General features: G+C 35.7%; 1 protein-coding gene across 2 annotated transcripts; it reads left to right on the forward strand.

Moving 5' to 3' along the window:
- Positions 1 to 602: 602 nt before the first annotated feature.
- agbl2 (AGBL carboxypeptidase 2) lies at positions 603 to 20,300 on the forward strand. 2 transcript variants are annotated; one of them, XM_058768010.1, is made up of 23 exons: positions 603 to 919; positions 1,086 to 1,149; positions 1,247 to 1,396; positions 2,822 to 3,007; positions 4,894 to 5,001; positions 5,116 to 5,266; positions 5,381 to 5,614; positions 8,530 to 8,935; positions 9,065 to 9,207; positions 10,378 to 10,537; positions 10,620 to 10,746; positions 11,042 to 11,142; positions 11,231 to 11,343; positions 11,456 to 11,522; positions 11,614 to 11,718; positions 12,564 to 12,650; positions 12,788 to 12,901; positions 13,020 to 13,077; positions 13,184 to 13,505; positions 18,293 to 18,408; positions 18,607 to 18,706; positions 18,801 to 18,929; positions 19,845 to 20,300. In XM_058768010.1, the coding sequence occupies exons 1-19, from the start codon at positions 914 to 916 to the stop codon at positions 13,420 to 13,422; spliced, it is 2,619 nt and encodes an 872-aa protein (XP_058623993.1). In that variant the 5' UTR covers positions 603 to 913; the 3' UTR covers positions 13,423 to 13,505; positions 18,293 to 18,408; positions 18,607 to 18,706; positions 18,801 to 18,929; positions 19,845 to 20,300. The 2 variants fall into 2 exon arrangements, with proteins under 2 accessions (XP_058623993.1, XP_058623994.1); XM_058768011.1 differs by lacking the exon at positions 19,845 to 20,300 and having other exon boundaries at positions 18,801 to 18,996.
- Positions 20,301 to 20,439: the final 139 nt, after the last annotated feature.

Below are 20,439 nucleotides of genomic sequence, written 5' to 3' on the forward strand. Positions count from 1 at the left end.
TTAAACTATTTCAGTTAGCTGTTACTATCGTTGAAGTAGCTATTAAAACATGAAATAAAATGTGTAATTTATGTGTAAAAGGTATAATGCTAACATGTATAGAAATAATATTTCAGATAGTTATTTCAGTTATCATTTCTAATGTATGTTTAGTTTAAGTACTGAATTATTAATACTTAAACTGAAAATAAGCAGATACTCAAATAAAAAACTAAATACACTTAATAAAAAATGAATAAAACTGACACCCAGCAAAATGACTAAATCTATCTAAATAAAAATGAGAAAAATACAAATAATATGGAAAAAATTGTATTACTTTATATGTCTATAAAAGAAAAATAAAGCAGCAAATAGACGTTTTGTTCCATAAGCATTTACTTTTTATATATATATATATATATATATATATATATATATACATACACATACACACACACACACACACACACACAACACACACTTTATTCATTTATTTTTGTTTAAACATTAAAGCTTATTTTTAAGAAAAAAGGTATTAACATAACGGAAATGTGTTCATTTCTTCTCTACATGCATTCTTCTGCAGCGTGCTTCAAGCAGGAAACGTGCGTCGTGTCCATGGCAACAGTGACACAAATGGCGTCAGGGGCGCCTCAACAATAACTGTAACGAGGACATTTCCATTAAAAAGTATAACTGTTTAGCTCTCTGCTAAAACCCGTTTTAATTTTAAAACACTAACCACTACGCAGTTTTCCTCAGGGGTTTAAAGCAAGATGGTTCTATATTAACCAGCGGTGTTATTTGATATCCTGTCAGGCGCTTGTAAATTGAGTTATTTGAAAGTTAACGTTATTTGTTGTTTATTGTTATTTATTGTTTACTATGCCTTAATGAGCTGCGTGCAATCGCATCGCATCGAGGCTCGGGAATGCAGGTGAGTGATGGCACAAAATTTACTGCTGCTCTGCACTCTACGGTTACAGTCTAATATTACCCAGTTGGTTAACATGCCAACTCACTGATACTCAATGCCTCTTAACCTTCTGCCCCTTTGCTTGTACTTAACTCACTTTTTGTTCTCCTATCGTGTTAAACAAAAGAAATCAGATGATCCATACGAGAGATTCATTTTGCTTCATCTTCAGCATTATGGATTCCTCTCAGGTAACGTTAGGTTATTCGAGTTTGTTTAATGGGGTTTCTATGTCCTCTGATATAGCATTACATATTTCTCTTACTTTTTGTTTCTGTATATACATAGACAATACCTCTTCTGTGCATGCTGGCGTCCTCATCAAAAGAGAGTGGGAGGGCAACCAAGATTCTACTGCTTCCGACATGATCAACTCACCATCTGAGAGCAATGACTCCAACTTCGAAGAGGAGCCGGAGGAACCCAAGCCATGTCAAAGTAAATATGTAAAACTCTTGGATCTGGGTCTGTTCACACAGTGATGTGAAGTATGGGAACCCATTTTTCCATATAAGAAAAAGTCATGCTTTGTTAAATTGTAATTATGACATAAAAGTTGAAATTATGGTATTATGAAATATGAAGTCATTAAAAAAACAATAATTAAGGCATAAACTTAATTGTTTTAATTTTTGACTCATAATTAAGACTAAGTATGTCATAAATTTGTCTTTTTATATCATAATTATGTTTTTGGTCAATTTCAATTTTGTTTCTAATCTTTTATCTCATATTTTTTATTGCTTAATTATGAAAGTATGTCATAATTTCAACGTTGTTTTATCTCATAATTATGACTTATTATAATTGTAACTTTTCTCATAATTTTCTGGCCATTAATTTTTTCTCATTATTATAATTATTTTTATTATTTTATTTTCATTATTTTGCTTACCTTTTATCTAATAATTATGACTTAGTTGGTCATAAGAAATTATGACTTACTATGTTATAATTTTGACTTTTTACTTAATGTAATGTATTTAGAATTTTTATTTCATAATAATGATGTTTTAATAATTATGGTTTGCCAAAGCATGTTTTTTATTATGTGGTGCAAATGTGCTTCTATAAAAAAGCATGTTGTGATATGTCAATTACAAAATCATTAAAATCGTAATCATGACATAAAAATTCTAAATTATGACATTATGAAATGAAACATCAATCAGTAATAAATACATTTTCAATAATTAAAATTAACCAATAATTAAGTCATAATTAAGACAAAAATTTGACTTTTGTTCTCATAATTATGACTTACATTTTTGTAATTTTTCAACTTTTATCTAATAATTATGACTTAGCTTGTCATAACTTAGACTTCTTATGTCTAAATTATGACTTAATATGTCATAATTTTGAGTTTTTGCTTATAAATAAAACTTTTTATAACATGATTATGAAGTTTTTTGTTTTCTTATGTGGTGGATATGGGCTTCCATAATGAAGCGTGATATGATACGTCAATTAAAATATCATAGTTTACGAGACCTAAATAGAGTTGATCCCTTGTGAAAAGATACTAGACTTTATCTTGCAACAAATCACCACCATTGCCACCTAAATAATGATAATTGTGTATTTTCTCTCAAGTTCTTTCAAGCTGTCACACCATACGTAACACTTGAGTCTAAGCAGCTAGTTCCCATTTGAAATTCATGGCCTTTATAAAAGATTCAGACACTAAGAACACATAATTGTTTTACGGAGCATGTACCAATGAATTGTACGTCTTGGTTTCATGGGTAATTTTGATAATCACTGCTGGTAACAAATGCTTCTCACATGTCTTTTAACTACAGCATGTCTGTTGGGTAATACATTAGATTTTGTAATGTCTGTGTTTCATTACCTTCCAAGATTTTTTCAGCTTAGACAAAGTTCTTAGAACCCGACAGCTTGTGTTTGATTTTGACGGTGAGCGGCCCATTCCACGCCTGAGGGAGCCTTTGGACCTCTTCACAATCCCATCTACCTCCTGTCCATTCCAGGGCGTCCGCTGGCCCATCGAATGTGAAGTGATCCGTGACAAAATCCAGCATATAGGTATCAGTGCTTTACTTTAAAAAAATTTAGTTTTACACTATTAATACAATATTATTGTCAGATACCAAATCAGTATGGATTTGTGTGGAGACACTTTCTTTGAACCCAGAATCTGTGAATTTATTCATATAATTCAATTAAAAATGCAATTTATCCATACAGTGATTTGAATAAATCTCTTTGATAACTTTTTATTTAAAACTGTGAATATATGAAAATAAAAAGTAATAATATATATAAATAATACATAAATACACTACCAGTCAAATGTTTTTGAACAGTAAGTTTTTTAATGTTTTTAAAGAAGTCTCTTCTGCTTACCAATTCTGCATTTATTTGATCCAAAGTACAGCAAAACAGTAACATTTTGAAATATTTTGCTGTTTAAAATAACTGTTTTCTATTTGAATATATTTTAAAATGTAATTTATTCCTGTGATTTCAAAGCATGTGAATTTTTTGCATCATTACCCCAGTCTTCAGTGTCACATGATCCTTCAGAAATCAGTCTAATATACATTTATTATTATTATTATTATTATTTTGAAACCAGCTGAGTAGAATTTTTTCAGGTTTCTTTGATGAATAGAAAGTTGAGAAGAACAGCATTTATCTGAAATAGAAATCTTTTGTAACATTATAAATGTCTTCATCACTTTTGATCAATTTAAAGAATCCTTGCTAAATAAAAGTATTCATTTCTATAATACCCCCCCCCCCCAAATATACTGACTCCAAGCTTTTGAATGGCATAATGTATAATGTTACAAAAGATTTTTATTTCAGATAAATGCTGATCTTTGGATCTTTCTATTCATCAAAGAATCCTGAAAAAATGTACTCAACTGTTTTCAAAATAATAATAATAATAATAAATGTTTTTTTTTGAGCAGCAAATCAGCATATTAGAATGATTTCTGAAGCATGATGTGACACTGAAGACTGGAGTAATGATGCTAAAATTTCAGCTTTGAAATCACAGGAATAAATTACATTTTAAAATACATTCAAATAGAAAACAGTTATTTTAAAAAGCAAAAATATTTCAAAATTTTACTGTTTTTGCTGTTCTTTGGATAAAATAAATGCAGGCTTGGTGAGCAAAAGATAATTCTTTATAAACATGAATAATCTTACTGTTCAAAAACTTTTGATATTTAAAAATATTTGATATATTAATGATATATAAATATTTTAATAAAAAAATTCCCTGCCAAATCAAAATCGTGTTGTGCAAAAAATAAATAAATAAATACATTTATATATATTACATTGAGCGGACCCCTGCAGACCCTCATGTCAAGGTCAATAAGTCTTTTAAAATATCAGATAATTTCAGATTTTTTCAGATGTTAGGGCAGGCTGTAAAGTGTCATGCGGTGAGACTTGCCCCAAAACTGATTACATTTTTGAATGAACAGTTCATGACATTGACAAAAAAACAAAAACAAAACTTTTTACCATGCAAAATGTTTAATAACATTTTTGAAATTGCTAATTAAGATTAAGTTTTACCCTTTGTAACCTACACAGCATTTTGATGTGATGTTTTTAGTCTCTTAAAATACCAGATGATTTGCCTTTTTATGGCAAGACAAGGTTAGCCCAGGTTTTAAAGTGTCATATGGTGCGACTCACTCAAAAGTTATATTTATCAATGAGCAATTCATGATATTTGCAAAAAATAAATAAATAAGTAAATACATAAAAAAAAATGTACATGCAAAATACGTTAAAACTTTTTATTTTAAAATAATTAAGTTTCACACTTTTGAAACTAGATTTTAAACCTAGTTTTTGTACGTCTTAATGTGTAAATAATTCTGTAAACCCTTCATTTCCTCTATATCTTGAATTATTAATATTTTGAATGTCTGAAAACCCAGAATGGGACCCTTCAGAGCCGGAGCCATTCTATCAACTAACAGGTGATGAACAGGCTCCCATGCCGGTAGGAGGGGTAAGAGGAAACACTGTCTACCGCATAGACCCAGGTAAGAAAATTATATATATGTCTTAATTTGTCATTTTTCCTCTGTGTAAAAATCTATAGCTACATCCAAACTTTGGTTTTATATCCTCACCTTTTGGTTCACCACACCATTTAGCAACAAAAAACTTTTACTTCACCTACTCTCGTGTGGGTGGAAGCAGAGGACCCATTAAAAGTGCCACGTCCTGTGCCAACCATCAGGAGGAGCCTACGCTAGCTTTTGAGTCCCGTTTTGAGAGTGGAAACCTACAAAAAGCAGTGCAAGTGTGAGTCACACAGCTTCATTAATATTCCCACAAATGGTTTTGTCTCTTCTGACAAGATGTAAAGCCTGTGTATCTTGATTTAATGTAAACTACTCTCTGATCTTGGCTTTCCAGTGGTCAGTATGACTATGAGCTGACTTTGCGCACTGACTTGTATACCACTAAGCACACTCAGTGGTTCTACTTCCGGGTGAAGAACATGAGGGCAGGCGTCACCTACCGCTTCACCATCATCAACCTGATGAAGGCCAGCAGTCTGTATAGTGCTGGAATGCGCCCACTGCTCTACTCTGAACATGCTGCCTGGCTGAAGGGGGAAGGATGGCAGCGAACAGGAGCAAATATTAGGTGACAAACAGTGATTTCTCAACATGAACACAAAGTTGTGGCTCAGTTATCTTATTTGGTAACTGGATCAATGACACATAAGTGTCCATGATGAATAGGAAGGAAACATCTTTTAAAAATAGGCTATAGTTGTAAGCTATGTAAGCCCATTTCTACCACATACGAAAAAAACATGTTTAGGTAAATCATAATTGTGACATTAGAAGTCATAAATATGAAATGTCATAATTATGTCGATATTGACAAAAAGTCAAAATTATGATGTACAAAGTTATTATGTACTGTGCCCCAGTAGTGCACAACACAACGAAATCGCCACAACACAACGCATAGGACTCATTTCGTTGTATTGTGCTAATTTCGCAGTGTTGCGGCTTGTTTCCGTTGTGTTGTGCTAATTTTGTTGTGTTGTGGCTTGTTTCTGTTTTGTTGTGCACATTTCGTGGTGTTGTGCACTACTGGGCCAACGTAATTTTGAGATAAAAGAAGAAATAATGAAATAAAAGGTAAAAATTATGTGCCTTTTATGTCATATTTTTTACTTTTTGTATTATGATTTTGGCTTGGTATGTCATCATTTTTAGTTATCGCATAACTTTGACTTAGTATGTCATAATTTCCTAATTGTATGTAATAATTATGGTTTACGTCAATTATGATTTATCAAAGCATGCTTTTTTCTTATATGGTGGAAATGGGCTTCCATAGAAAACATGTGCAAAATGGTTAGAAATGTGCTTATGTTGATTTGATATGGTTTGAACATTTTTTATAACATTTTCAAGAAAAAAAAAGTAGTGTGGTGTAACCATCAAGTAAAAACATATTTTACTTACACCTTGATTACAGTGTTTACTTAGTTTAAAAAGTTTATTTATGATTAATTCATAAATATTATTACAATTTTGGGGAGTTAGACCACATTAAAGATTACAACTGGTCATAAATAGGTTAAATTATCTGCTATTTTAAGTAGGGATGCACCGATACCGGTACCCGATACCCGATACTGAGCTCCTGTACTCATACTCGTTAAAATGCCCCGATACCAAACGCGATACCACACAGCATGTGATAAGTGCCATATTCAGACAAAGAAACACGACAACAGACAGCAGAATGGAGTTATTAGAGATTAAGGATGTCTACGAAGAATATGTATACAATGACTTTAATGTTAAACATTCAGCATTAATAACGCCTGTATAGCTGATGTGCGCAGGCTGATAGGCTAAGCAAAGCACACTGAGTGGATCGAGCGCGCGGCGGCACAGATGCGCGAGCTCCTCGAGTGAATATCCCTTTCTCACTGTGCGCACTTCTGTTGTATGATCTTCATTGATGTTAGCTCACTTAGCACACGCATCATTTGGCTTAAAACTAAATCGTAAATATAAGACGATTTATAGGGGCATTCACTACAAAATATAATTTATTTTCACCTCATGCATACACGACTTTCTGGCGAAAGTGAAACTAACAGCCTGTGTAAAATACGCTTGGCTGTACTGTACTTGTTCCTCTCATTCTGCATCGGTACAAATTCGTGCGCGCGTTGCACATGTTTTGCTTGCTTTATGAGTGTTTCTGCATTATATGAGTGGCTTTGGAATATAAATCGCGGCACGTTTCAAATGAAAAAAACGCGACTTTTATTTCTGAAAATATCACAGGAGATTTATAACGAGCGGTTCCCTGCATTATTACAGCAAAACGCGTAATTACAGTACTGAGCCGCTGCGATGGAGCAGCTCTAATGTTATTAAATTAAAGATGATGTACCATGGAGCAAAAAAAAACAAAAACAGTGAAAGTAACAAAAACTTGTAAAATACATTTTAAGTGTGAAAATAACCAAAGGGTATACAGTCAAGCCAAAAATTATTCAGAGCCCAGATATAATTTTTGATATATATTTTTTTTATAGTTCATTTAGGCTATGTAAGTGAGGATAGCAAAATAAAGTAAATTGTGACATATTATACCCAAAAATTCTTCATACAGTGGACTACCAGTAAAATTGATACAAATGTGGGACCAAAAATTATTCAGACCGAGTCTGGGAAAAAAATTGAAGTTCAGGTTTGCATGAACCTGGTTGACAGCATGCCCAGGAGACTACAGGCTGTCATTAAGGCTAAGGGTGGCCTGACAAAATATTGATAGTTGTGTAAATATTGTCATACTAATAGCTGTCTGAATAATTTTTGGTTTATTGTAATCCATTACATACCTTTCTATCAAGGTTATCCGACATTATCAAGCTGAATTTGTTCGGACACAGTTGAACTCTGAGTTCTTGTCATATTTTATTACCATTTTCTAAACTATAGTGAATAAACTGTAATAATGTGAGAAATGTTGAAGGTGTTTGAATAAACTTTGGTTTGACTGTATCTATTTGATAAATGAAGTTAACCAACTAACATTATACATACTCTTTTGGTTTCTGTACACAATATTTTAAAAATTTACAAATACAATTAAAATATCGGTATCGGTACTCAGTATCGGCAAGTACCAAAAATTAAAGTATCGGTATCGGGCAAGTACTGGAAAAAGTGGTATAGGTGCATCCTTAAGAGACTTATTGATGTCTATGATTGCTCTCTGATGAAATAATGATATGATTTTTCCTTTATGTGTCTACAAGTTGGTTACACCACATGACTTTGATTTATTAATGAGCAGTAAAGCAATTTTTAATAATAAAAAAGTGCTAAAATAAATGCAATTACCAAAAAAGAAAAAAAAAAAGAATGAGGCTTTTTCTTCATTATGATATCAGGGAACTTGTGCCACTTGACATGTTTGGCTGTATGCCAACCCCTAAAAATATTATCAATTATTTTTGAATAAATTAACCGATCCAGACAAAATTTTTTACCAAACTGCTGTCTCAATGTCTTCTATAGGTACTATAGAAACAACACTGAAAAGGATGGAAAAGTGTTGTACTCCCTCACCTGGACTCTGGAGTTCCCTTTCGACGGTGACACCTGCTACCTGGCCCACTGCTACCCTTATACATATTCAAACCTACAGCATTACCTGCGTGAGGTCATCTCAGACCCTGTCCGTGCAGCTTACTGTAAGCTGCGGGTGCTCTGTCGTAGTCTGGCGGGAAATGCGGTGTATGTATTGACTGTAACAGCTCCGTCCAACAGCTTAGCAGAACGCAAAGCCAAGCGGGCAGTTGTTGTGACGGCACGGGTGCATCCAGGAGAAACCAACGGCTCTTGGATGATGCAGGGTTTTCTGGAGTTCCTGCTGAGCGACTTGCCTGATGCGCGTTTGTTGAGGGAAATTTTCATCTTTAAGGTGTGAGAAGGAGTGCAGGGCATGGATGGAGAACGGGTTTTGGCCCAAATTTATATATATACCCATGTCAAGTGCTTTACGAGATGTAAACAATTTACTACAGTAAACTAACCGATGTTCTGGCTGCAGGTTATACCGATGTTAAACCCTGACGGTGTGGTGGTGGGAAACTATCGGTGTTCACTCACAGGCCGGGATTTGAACCGAAACTACCGCAGTCTGCTACGTGACTCTTTCCCATGCATTTGGTACACTCGCAGCATGGTGAAACGGTGAGTAATAATTGTGTCATTGTGACATTTTTTGTCATGTTAGGTACAGTCAACCCAAAATTTATTCAGACACCTTTAACATTTCATACATTATATCACAGTTTATTCGCTATAGTTTAATGGGGATAAAATATGACAAGAACTCAGAGTTAAACTGTGTCAGAACAAATTCATCTTGATAATGTCAGATAACTTTAATAGAAAGTTATGTAATGGATAACAATCAACCAAAAATTATACAGCTGTTAAATTTAAGTACACAATTAGATAATTACAGAGCCCGGCAAGTCACCTGTAGGAGAAAAAAAAAACAATCTTTGGCAAAGGTTTTGCAATCCGTCCCCTCAGTTTATAACCCGTAATCACAAATTCTTAAACTGTTCCCTCGGTTTAACAAATCGTGCCCATTAATGAATTTTTGAGTACGGTTTATAAACTGATGGGATGGACTGCAAACGGATTGTTTTTTTTCTCCTACAGGTGACTTGCCGGGCTCCGTAGATAATCATAATACCAATTTAGGTCAATCAATTACCAAGCAATGCTTAATTTTGCTCAGTCTGCGGTGTAAAAAGGTCGCAGTGCAATTAAAGAAAAACACTTCAGCAAAACATGGTCAGGTCAAAGTGTCTGAATATTTTTTGATCCGAAATTTTACTGGTAGTCCACTGTATGAAGAATATTTGGGTATAATATGCCACAGTTCACTTTATTTTGCTATCTTCACTTACATTTATGAACTATAGTGTCCTGCACCCACTAGTAAATTATATCAAAAAATATATCTGGTGTCTAATTTTATAATTTTTGGTTTGACTGTATAAGGCGTGGTTATACAGTGACATTTGGTGACATTTTACAAAAATAATGTCCATTTTCTATTGACAGTAGTGTAGCAAAATATGAAGCACAGCTCGCATAGAAGTCAGTGTGATAGCCTCGTGGGCTGCGTGTCGACATACAGTGCCGTTGCACTTTGGGCGTCTTGAGTTCGAGTCCCAGCTCGCGGACCTATCCCGATCCTGTTCCCTTTCTCTCTCCCACTTTGTTTCCTGTCCTTTCTACACTGTCCTATCAAATTAAAGGCAAAAACGCCAAAAAAAAATATATATATATTTAAAAACGGTAAATGTGACTGCACCTATACACCCAGTTAATTTGATCCCACAGGTTGCTTGCTGAAAGAGAGGTGGTGGTCTACTGTGATTTTCACGGTCATAGCAGGAAAAACAACGTGTTCATGTATGGATGCAGTGATCGGAAAGATGCCTCGCAGTGTCTTCAAGAACGCGTTTTCCCTCTCATGATGAGCAAGAATGCTACAGACAAGGTTAGCAGTGGTTGTCATAGTCATAATCTCAAGCAAAATATGAGTGTTCAAATTTTGACTGCATGCTTTTGTCTTCTCATAGTTTTCTTTTAGGAGCTGCAAGTTCAAAATGCACAAGAGCAAAGAGGGCACCGGCCGCATCGTTATGTGGAGACTAGGCATTAGGAACAGCTACACAATGGAGTCAACCTTTGGAGGCTCCACACTGGGTACTTACATGCTTCGTTATCAAAAAAGTTTGTAAAATGTATTATTATACTATTATATAGTGTATTATTTATACACTACTATAGTTTGTAAATATTTTAATTAGGTTTTATTTTTGTATTTTAATACATTTACATTTTTAGTTCAGTTTTTTTTGTAATTTCGTAGTGCGATTTTGTCATGTTTATTAGTTTTTTATTTTTTTGGTTATAGTTTTAGTAATTCAATTCATTTCAATTAGTTGCCAAGACAAAAATAGATGTTTTCTGTATATAAGAAGAGTTTTTTCATTCGTAGGCGACAGGAAGGGAACACACTTCAGCACACGGGACCTGAAATCAATGGGCTATTGCTTTTGTGACACTCTGCTTGACTTTTGTGACCCCAACCCAGCCAAGGTGGCCTGTCTTTGCACTTTACTTCTTTTGTAATACAGTTTTAATCAGATTTAAAAGAGCGTTATTGATTGAAATACATTTTAAACAGACCAAACACTGTTTGGAGGAGTTAGGGCTGTTATTGAGACAAGAGGTCAGACAGAAGCTGGGAAGAGAAGTGGACTCCTTAGAGGATCTGTCTGACATTGACATCGAGTCTAGGTAAGAATACAGTCAAATAAAAACATTCCACTCGAATATGTTTGTAAAAACATCCTGTGAACATTTGATAACTACATGTCAGATTATTTCATAATGCTGATGTTCTGTGCAGCACAAGTGGATCAAACAGTACCGAATCAGATGGACTTCCTGTTCATCTTCTAAATGCCACAAACCAGGTGCAGTATGAAGCAAAACCCTCTGAGTGACATCCTAAAGAAGATTTCTGTTCATTTTCTTAATGTTCTGTGGTTTCTATAACAAATCTAGGGCAAGAAAAAACACCTAAGAAGCCGCAAAGAAAGGAACCGACTCCGACAAGAACGAGTAAAGAGCACAGGACCCAAAATTATTCAAAGGAACATCAAACATTTGGTAGGTCTTACTAAATATGCATTTTTATTAGTGCTGTCAAAAGATTAATCGCGATTAATCACATCCAAAATAAAAGTTGTATAGTGTATTTATTATGTATATATAAATACACACACATAGTGTATATATTTTGAAAATATTTACATGTATATATATTTATATTCTTATATTTTGTATTATATATAAATATATTTAATATATAAACATATTTTTCTTAAATATATACATGCATGTGTTTGTATTTATATATACATAAAAAATATACACAGTATAAACATATGTGACCCTGGACCTGGACCCTAACCTCTTAAGTGTAATTTTTTTGAAATTGAGATTTATACATAATCTGAAAGCAGAATAAATAAGCTTTCCATTGATGTATGGTTTGTTATGATAGGACAACATGTGGCCGAGATACAACTATTTGAAAATCTGGAATCTGAGGGTGCAAAACAATCAAAATATTGAGAAAATCACCTTTAAAGTTGTCCAAATGAAGATACAATGTATTTTTGGCTATTGCTACAAATATACCCCAGCGACTTAAGACTGGTTTTGTGGTCCAGGGTCACATATATTATGTAAACAAAAACTTTTATTTTGGATGCGATTAATCGTTTGACAGCACTAATTTTTATAGGTTATTCTTTATAGATCATGATCTTAAATCTGCAAAATACAAAAAAATGTTTAGGCACAAGTATTCATTTATTTAAACAAATAAAAATAAAATGTACTTTTAAATTAAGTTTAATTTAAGTAAAATGCTATTTAAAATATAATTAAAAGTAAGGGTAAGGTTTAATTTAGAAGCATATTCATTATATCTATATATATTTCCGAAGGATCCTGTGCCCTCAAATGAAGATGTGGTCAAAGTGAGAATCCAAGAGAAAACTATGTCCTTTGTGAAGGACACTAAGAAACAAAAGGTAATTTTTTATGCGAGTTTGGTCCAAAATGACCAGAAAAAACACAAAAAAAGTGTTATACAACGTAAAAGACCAAATAAATAATATTTAACTTCGTAAAATGGGTAGTGAAAAGTTTTATTTTCTATGCTGTGTAGATGCCATGTCCGGTAAGGGCGAATCAGACTGTGAGGTCTTGGATCCCTCATCCCACCACTCAGATTGGTGTTGTAGAAAATGTTTCAGATCTATGGGGGAACAGACCAGAAAAGGTATCTGGATTGATATTTTGGATAACTGATATTGTCAGGCAGTGACCATAAAATCACTTTTAAGATATGGCAGAATACTTTTTTTTTTGCAAACAAAAACAAACCCTGTTTATTCCAGATTGTGCCTGCCACCAGTTTGCACAATGGTTATTCATCTTATCGTCACTCTGTCTCAGGTAGATATACTTAAATATATAATAATAATTCATGTACTTGTATGTGAAATCCTTTCTATCAAGGGAAGTAAATGAAATCAGTTAAAACTAATGTCATATTTTTCAGTTGATACTGGGCATAAAACATATCAGTACGCTACCTCATCAGCCCCCCAGGGGCAATTACAACGACAGACCCACCTAGTTATTGGAGGTCAGAAAAGATGTCCGTCAGTACCAGCCTCCAGAGAACGATCTCTGATTATACCAGTCCAACCGTACACAATGTCCTTGTACCCCGATTACAGACTTCAGCCAGAAATGAAAGGCATGTCTTCTGACTTCTTATTTGCAAATTTTCAATAAAATTCTGACCACATAGTTGACATATTTATCATTTTGCTGCATCTCACAGAAAGACCCCATATTTCGAACATTACACAGAGGAGGTAAGTTGGCTGCATCACACGACAACAAAGTGCATTTCACAGTAGAAGTGGCATAACAGCAGAATACATTGGAATCTGAATAGCAAGGCCATATACAGTGAGGAAAATAAGTATTTGAACACCCTGCTATTTTGCAAGTTCTCCCACTTAGAAATCATGGAGGGGTCTGAAATTGTCATCGTAGGTGCATGTCCACTGTGAGAGACATAATCTAAAAAAAAAAATTCAGAAATCACAATGTAGAATTTTTTAACTATTTATTTGTATGATACAGCTGCAAATAAGTATTTGAACACCTGTCTATCAGCTAGAATTCTGACCCTCAAAGACCTGTTAGTCTGCCTTTAAAATGTCCACCTCCACTCCATTTATTATCCTAAATTAGATGCACCTGTTTGAGGTCGTTAGCTGCATAAAGACACCTGTCCACCCCATACAATCAGTAAGAATCCAACTACTAACATGGCCAAGACCAAAGAGCTGTCCAAAGACACTAGAGACAAAATTGTACACCTCCACAAGGCTGGAAAGGGCTACGGGAAACTGCCAAGCAGCTTGGTGAAAAAGGTCCACTGTTGGAGCAATCATTAGAAAATGGAAGAAGCTAAACATGACTGTCAATCTCCCTCGGACTGGGGCTCCATGCAAGATCTCACCTCGTGGGGTCTCAATGATCCTAAGAAAGGTGAGAAATCAGCCCAGAACTACACGGGAGGAGCTGGTCAATGACCTGAAAAGAGCTGGGACCACCGTTTCCAAGGTTACTGTTGGTAATACACTAAGGCGTCATGGTTTGAAATCATGCATGGCACGGAAGGTTCCCCTGCTTAAACCAGCACATGTCCAGGCCCGACTTAAGTTTGCCAATGACCATTTGGATGATCCAGAGGAGTCATGGGAGAAAGTCACGTGGTCAGATGAGACCAAAATAGAACTTTTGGTCATAATTCCACTAAACGTGTTTGGAGGAAGAAGAATGATGAGTACCATCCCAAGAACACCATCCCTACTGTGAAGCATGGGGTGGTAGCATCATGCTTTGGGGTGTTTTTCTGCACATGGGACAGGGCGACTGCACTGTATTAAGGAGAGGATGACCGGGGCCATGTATTGCGAGATTTTGGGGAACAACCTCCTTCCCTCAGTTAGAGCATTGAAGATGGGTCGAGGCTGGGTCTTCCAACATGACAATGACCAAGCACACAGCCAGGATAACCAAGGAGTGGCTCTGTAAGAAGCATATCAAGGTTCTGGCGTGGCCTAGCCAGTCTCCAGACCTAAACCCAATAGAGAATCTTTGGAGGAGCTCAAACTCCGTGTTTCTCAGCGACAGGCCAGAAACCTGACTGATCTAGAGAAGATCTGTGTGGAGGAGTGGCCAAAATCCCTCCTGCAGTGTGTGCAAACCTGGTGAAAACTACAGGAAACATTTGACCTCTGTAATTGCAAACAAAGGCTACTGTACCAAATATTAACATTGATTTTCTCAGGTGTTCAAATACTTATTTGCAGCTGTATCATACAAATAAATAGTTAAAAATCATACATTGTGATTTCTGGATTTTTTTTTAGATTATGTCTCTCACAGTGGACATGCACCTACGATGACAATTTCAGACCCCTCCATGATTTCTTAGTGGGAAAATTTGCAAAATAGCAGGGTGTTCAAATACTTATTTTCCTCACTATATGTGTGTGTATATATATATATATATATATATATATACAGTGCCCTCCACTAATATTGACACCCTTGGTAAATGTGAGCAAAGGTGGCTGTGAAAATAAATCTGCTTGGTTCATCTTTTTGATCTTTCATTCAAAAAATTCACAAAAATTGTAACCTTTCATTGAAGTAAAACAATTGAAAGTGGGGAGAAAATCTCATAATGAAATAAATATTTTTCTCCAATGCATGTTGGCCACAAGTATTGGCACCCCTAGAAATTCTTATGAGTAAAATATCTCTTAAGTATATTACATTCATATTTACATTTCTGAGCACACCAGGGTGACTAGGAGCATGAAATTGTCCAGCTATGACTTGCTGTTCCACAGGATTATAAATATGAGGAACACAAAGGCCAAATTCCCTTAATCATCCATCACAAGGAGTAAAACCAAACAAAGTTCTGATGTGCAGAACAAGATTGTTGAGCTTCATAAAATAGAAAGTGGCTGTAAGAAAAGAGCTAAACCATTGAAAATCCCCATTTCCACCATTAGTGCAATAATTAAGAGAGTTACAAACTAAAGATGTTACAAATCTGCCTGGAAGAGGATGTGTGTCTATATCGTCCTAATGCACAGTGAGGAGGACAGTTTGAGCGGCCAAAGACTCTCCAAGGATCACAGCTGGAGAATTGCAGAGATTAGTTGAATATTGGGGTCAGAAAGCCTAAAAAAAAATATCAAACAGCCCCCTATATCACCACGTTGTTCCGGAGGGTTTCACGAAAAATTGTCCTCGCTCATCCAAAAACTCCAGCATATTCAGTTATCAGACACGACTGGAACGTCAAATAGCACTGGCTTCTATGGTCACATGAAACCAAAAAGATTTTGGCCGCAAACCCACCAGACAAAAGTAGGATAAAAAGTACCCCATGTCCACGGTTAAATATACTGCTGGATCTTTAATGTTGTGGGCCTGTTTTTCTGCCAGAGGTCCTGGACATCTTGTTTAGACACATGGCATCATGGATTCTCTCAAATATCAACAGATAAAAATCTAAACCTGTCTGCCTCTGTTAGAAATCTTATAATGGGCTTTGGTTGGATCTTCTATCAGGACAATAATCCAAACACAAACCTCAAAATCAACACAAAATTGTGTCACTGAGCATAAAATGAAGCTTCTGCCATGGCCGTCCCAGTCCTCTGACCTGAACCCTATAGAAAATAAGTGAGGTGAACTGAAGAGGAGAAGCACCAACATGGAGCTGTGAATCTAAAGGGTCTGGAGTGATTCTGGATGAAGGAATGGTCTCTGATCTCTTGTCAGGTGTTCTCCAAACTCTTCAGGCATTATAGGAGAAAACTCGAGAGCTGTTATCTTGGGAAAAGGACGTTGCAATAATTGGGTGCCAAAAATTGTGGCCAACATGAACTAGAGAAAGCATTTATTTCACAATGAGATTTTCCCCCCACTTTCAATTGCTTTACGTCAGTGATACTGTTAGAGAGAGTTGTCTACAGTCAGTTGGATTCCTACATTAGTATGTCCAATGTTCTAGACACTTTCCAGTCGGGTTTTAGATCACTACACAGCACTGAATCTGCATTGTTGAAAGTCAGCAATGACCTTCTGCAAATTCTTGACACTGGTTCTTATGCGGTACTTGTTTTGTTGGATCTTAGTGCGGCATTTGACACAATTGATCATAGTATTCTGTTACAGCGGCTGGAAAAGTTGGTGGGTATTCAGGGTGTCGCTCTACAGTGGTTGGCCTCTTATCTTAAAGATAGAACCTTCTCAGTGAGTATTGGGAAGTTTTCTTCTTCATTGGTTCCTTTGTCATGTGGCATGCCCCAAGGTTCCATCTTAGGCCCTCTTCTTTTTTCACTATACATGCTTCCTTTGGGTGCCATTTTTAAGAAATATAAGATCTCGTACCACTGTTATGCTGACGATACACAGTTTTATCTTCCAGCAAAAACTGATGGCGGTGGCTCTTTGGATGTGCTGTACGATTGTCTTGAGGAGATAAAAGGTTGGATGGCTGATAATTTTCTACAGTTAAACGAAAGCAAAAGTGAAATTTAGATTTTAGGTCACTCTAGAACTTCATCCGATTTTAATTTAGGGTCCCTTTCCGCTAGTGTTCAACCCTATGTAAGAAATCTTGGGGTTACATTTGATTCGTTTCTCAACTTCGATAAACAAATTAGTACAGTGGTAAAGGGCAGCTTTTTCCATCTTAGATCCATTGCTAAGTTGAAACAGTTGTTACCTCATAAAGACTTGGAGACTGTAATACATGCTTTCATAACATCTCGCCTGGACTACTGTAATTCCCTTTATTGTGGACTGCCTCAAACGGTGATTTCTCGTTTACAAATCGTCCAGAATGCTGCAGCGAGGCTTCTTACTGGAACAAGAAAGAAGGATCACATTTCTCCAATCTTAGCATCTTTACATTGGCTTCCTGTAAAGTTCAGAATCGATTTTAAAATAGCTGTTTTTGTGTACAAGGCGTTAGCTGGCCTTGCACCAAAATATATCAGTGACCTTCTGATTGCTTACTCTCCTCAAAGAGCTCTTAGGTCCAGTAATCAGTTTCTCTTAACGGTCCCTCGTTGTTGCTGTAAAACCAAGGGTGGCCGGGCTTTTTCAGCTACCGCTCTGAAACTTTGGAATAGTCTGCTTGTAAATGTGAGACTCGCTTCTTCACTAGCTAGTTTTAAGTCTGCTCTCAAATCTTATTTGTTCTCCCTGGCTTTTGAATAATGCCTGCTTGAGGCTCTGTTGCCAATTTGGCTTAGATTCTGTTTTTAATTTTGCTATTTTTTTTATATATATATATATATACTGTATTTGCTGTATTGTATTTGTATCTGTTGTACAGCACTTTGGCACAACTCTTTTGCTTTTAAACGTGCTATAGAAATAAACTTTGACTTGACTTGAGTGATAGGTTAAAATTTTGTGAATTTTTTGAATGAAAGATCAAAAGTATAAACAATGCAGATTTATTTTCACAGCCGACTTTTCTCATATTTACCCACACCCCCACACAATTATGATAATATCAAACAAATAAAAAGTAAAGACTTTTCTCCCACAGTCAACAGAAACTCAGGCAGGAAAGTCAGATGCAAGTGACCCATATTCCCGTCAAAAATTTAATGCCACTTGACAACATGGGAACACTGAGGATCAGTCATAAGACAGATGGAGGAGGTAAACATTTGTCATTTCTTTAAATACTGGTATAGCCGATATGCTGGTAAAACAGTAAATAAAATTGTTGTGCATTATAAATGTGCACTACACTATTTGAAATTCAATATCAGACTTAAATACAGTCTCCAAATGTTTTTGGCAGTGTATTAGTGTATTATGATACCTGCAGCCTGATTCATTTTCCCATGTTACCAGGTGCTATGGCTGGCCTTGCATCACCAGATACAGAGAAGTCCAGAAGGGCCAACCAAATCAGTAAACAAGATGCTTCCTGTTTCCTCCCTGACCTACACAGGTTTATTTTTCTGGCAGTTTGCTTGACACTTGTCACATACAGTGCAGAATGTCATCATCTGTTCTTACTGCTGTCTTTGTGTGCTCCTCCTTAGCCACGGTCAATTGTTTGGGAATCAGGCTGCAATCGGAAGTCTGAGGTTGGGGCGGCTGCCCAAAGGAAGCAAAACTCAGGTTTTCAGGAGAAATGTTGCCTCTACAGACAGCCTGAGCAGTGAGGAGAAGTATGTCACAGAAAGAACATCTACACATTTTCCTCAGTCGTAGCAAGTTAAAGGGATAGTTCACCCAAAAATGAAAATTCTGTCATTAATTACTCACCCTCATGTTGTTCCAAACCTGTAAGACCTTCATCTTTGGAACACAAATTAAGATATTTTTGATGAAATCAGAGAGCTTTCTGACCCTCCCATAGACAGCAAGGATCCTTACACGATCAAGGCTCAGAAACGTAGCAAGGAGATTGTTAAAATAATCCATGTAACATCAGTGGTTCAACCGTAATGTTATAAAGCTACGAGAATACTTTTTGTGTGCAAAGAAAACAAAAATTACGACTTTATTCAACAATTCGTCTCCTACATGTCACCCTATAGGGCCATTTTGGAGAGTATCACAAACGTAAACAACTGTTCTGTGTCAGCAGCACTGTACGCGGATACGCTGTTTACGTCGTTTACGCTTTGATCTGAACGTAAACAACATATCCGCGTACATACGTTGTTTACGTATGTGATACTCTTCAAAATGACCCTATAGGGTGACGTTGAGGAGATGAATTGTTGAATAAAGTCATTATTTACAAAAAGTATTCTCATACCTTGGTAAAATTGCGATTGAACCATTGATGTCACATGGATTATTTTAACAACCTCATTGCTATGTTTCTGAGCCTCGATCGTGTAAGGATCCTTGCCGTCTATGGGAGGCTCAGAAAGCTCTCGGAATGCATTAAAAATATCTTAATTTGTGTTCCGAAGATGAACGCAGATCTTACAGGTTTGGAACAACATGAGTGTGAGTAATTAATGACAGAATTTTCATTTTTGGGTGAACCATCCCTTTAACTCTGCTGCTGATTTCCTTGACAAGGTTCCATCTGTGCTTTATTTATTTTTGTTTATTTGGATCCCCATTAGCCACTACCATGGTAGTGGCTATTCTTCCTGGGGTCCAACAAGAGTTGACTCAAGAGTCCATGCAAGTGGAGGACGAGTCCACAGACGTTTGGCCTCAAACATCTCACATGCTGCAGTCTTATGAAAAGCTGGTCAAGCCAGAAAAAAGCACATGAAGAGGATGAAGAGATGATGGTCATTTTCTTTGAAGCCAAGTGCCTGAATATGTAGTTGCATGTAATTCTCTATTTCAATTGTGCAATCCTTAACTAGCGTTTTTTTTTTAAATACATTTAATAAAAAATACATAAACACTGGAAAACAAAGACTTTTTCCCCCCAATTTTATTTTTTAGCTATATTCTGAAATAGGTAGTTCACTAAAGTTATTTTAATATGAACTTCTTTTCTATTGAAGAGATGTAATTTGTTATTGAAAAATTGCTGTGTGATCTTTTCCTTTTTTTTTGGAAGTGACTTCTAATTACATGTGTGGAACTGATTTTTAATGATTTGATTTATCTAGTAAATTCAATTTGTAATTTTGTTCAATTCAAAATCAATAAATAATATTATTTAGTGGTTTATAACATTGGTGTTTGTGTAAGTGAGTAAGT

Source organism: Onychostoma macrolepis, chromosome 25, assembly GCF_012432095.1.
Source record: "Onychostoma macrolepis isolate SWU-2019 chromosome 25, ASM1243209v1, whole genome shotgun sequence".
NCBI classification, from domain to species: Eukaryota; Metazoa; Chordata; class Actinopteri; order Cypriniformes; family Cyprinidae; genus Onychostoma; species Onychostoma macrolepis.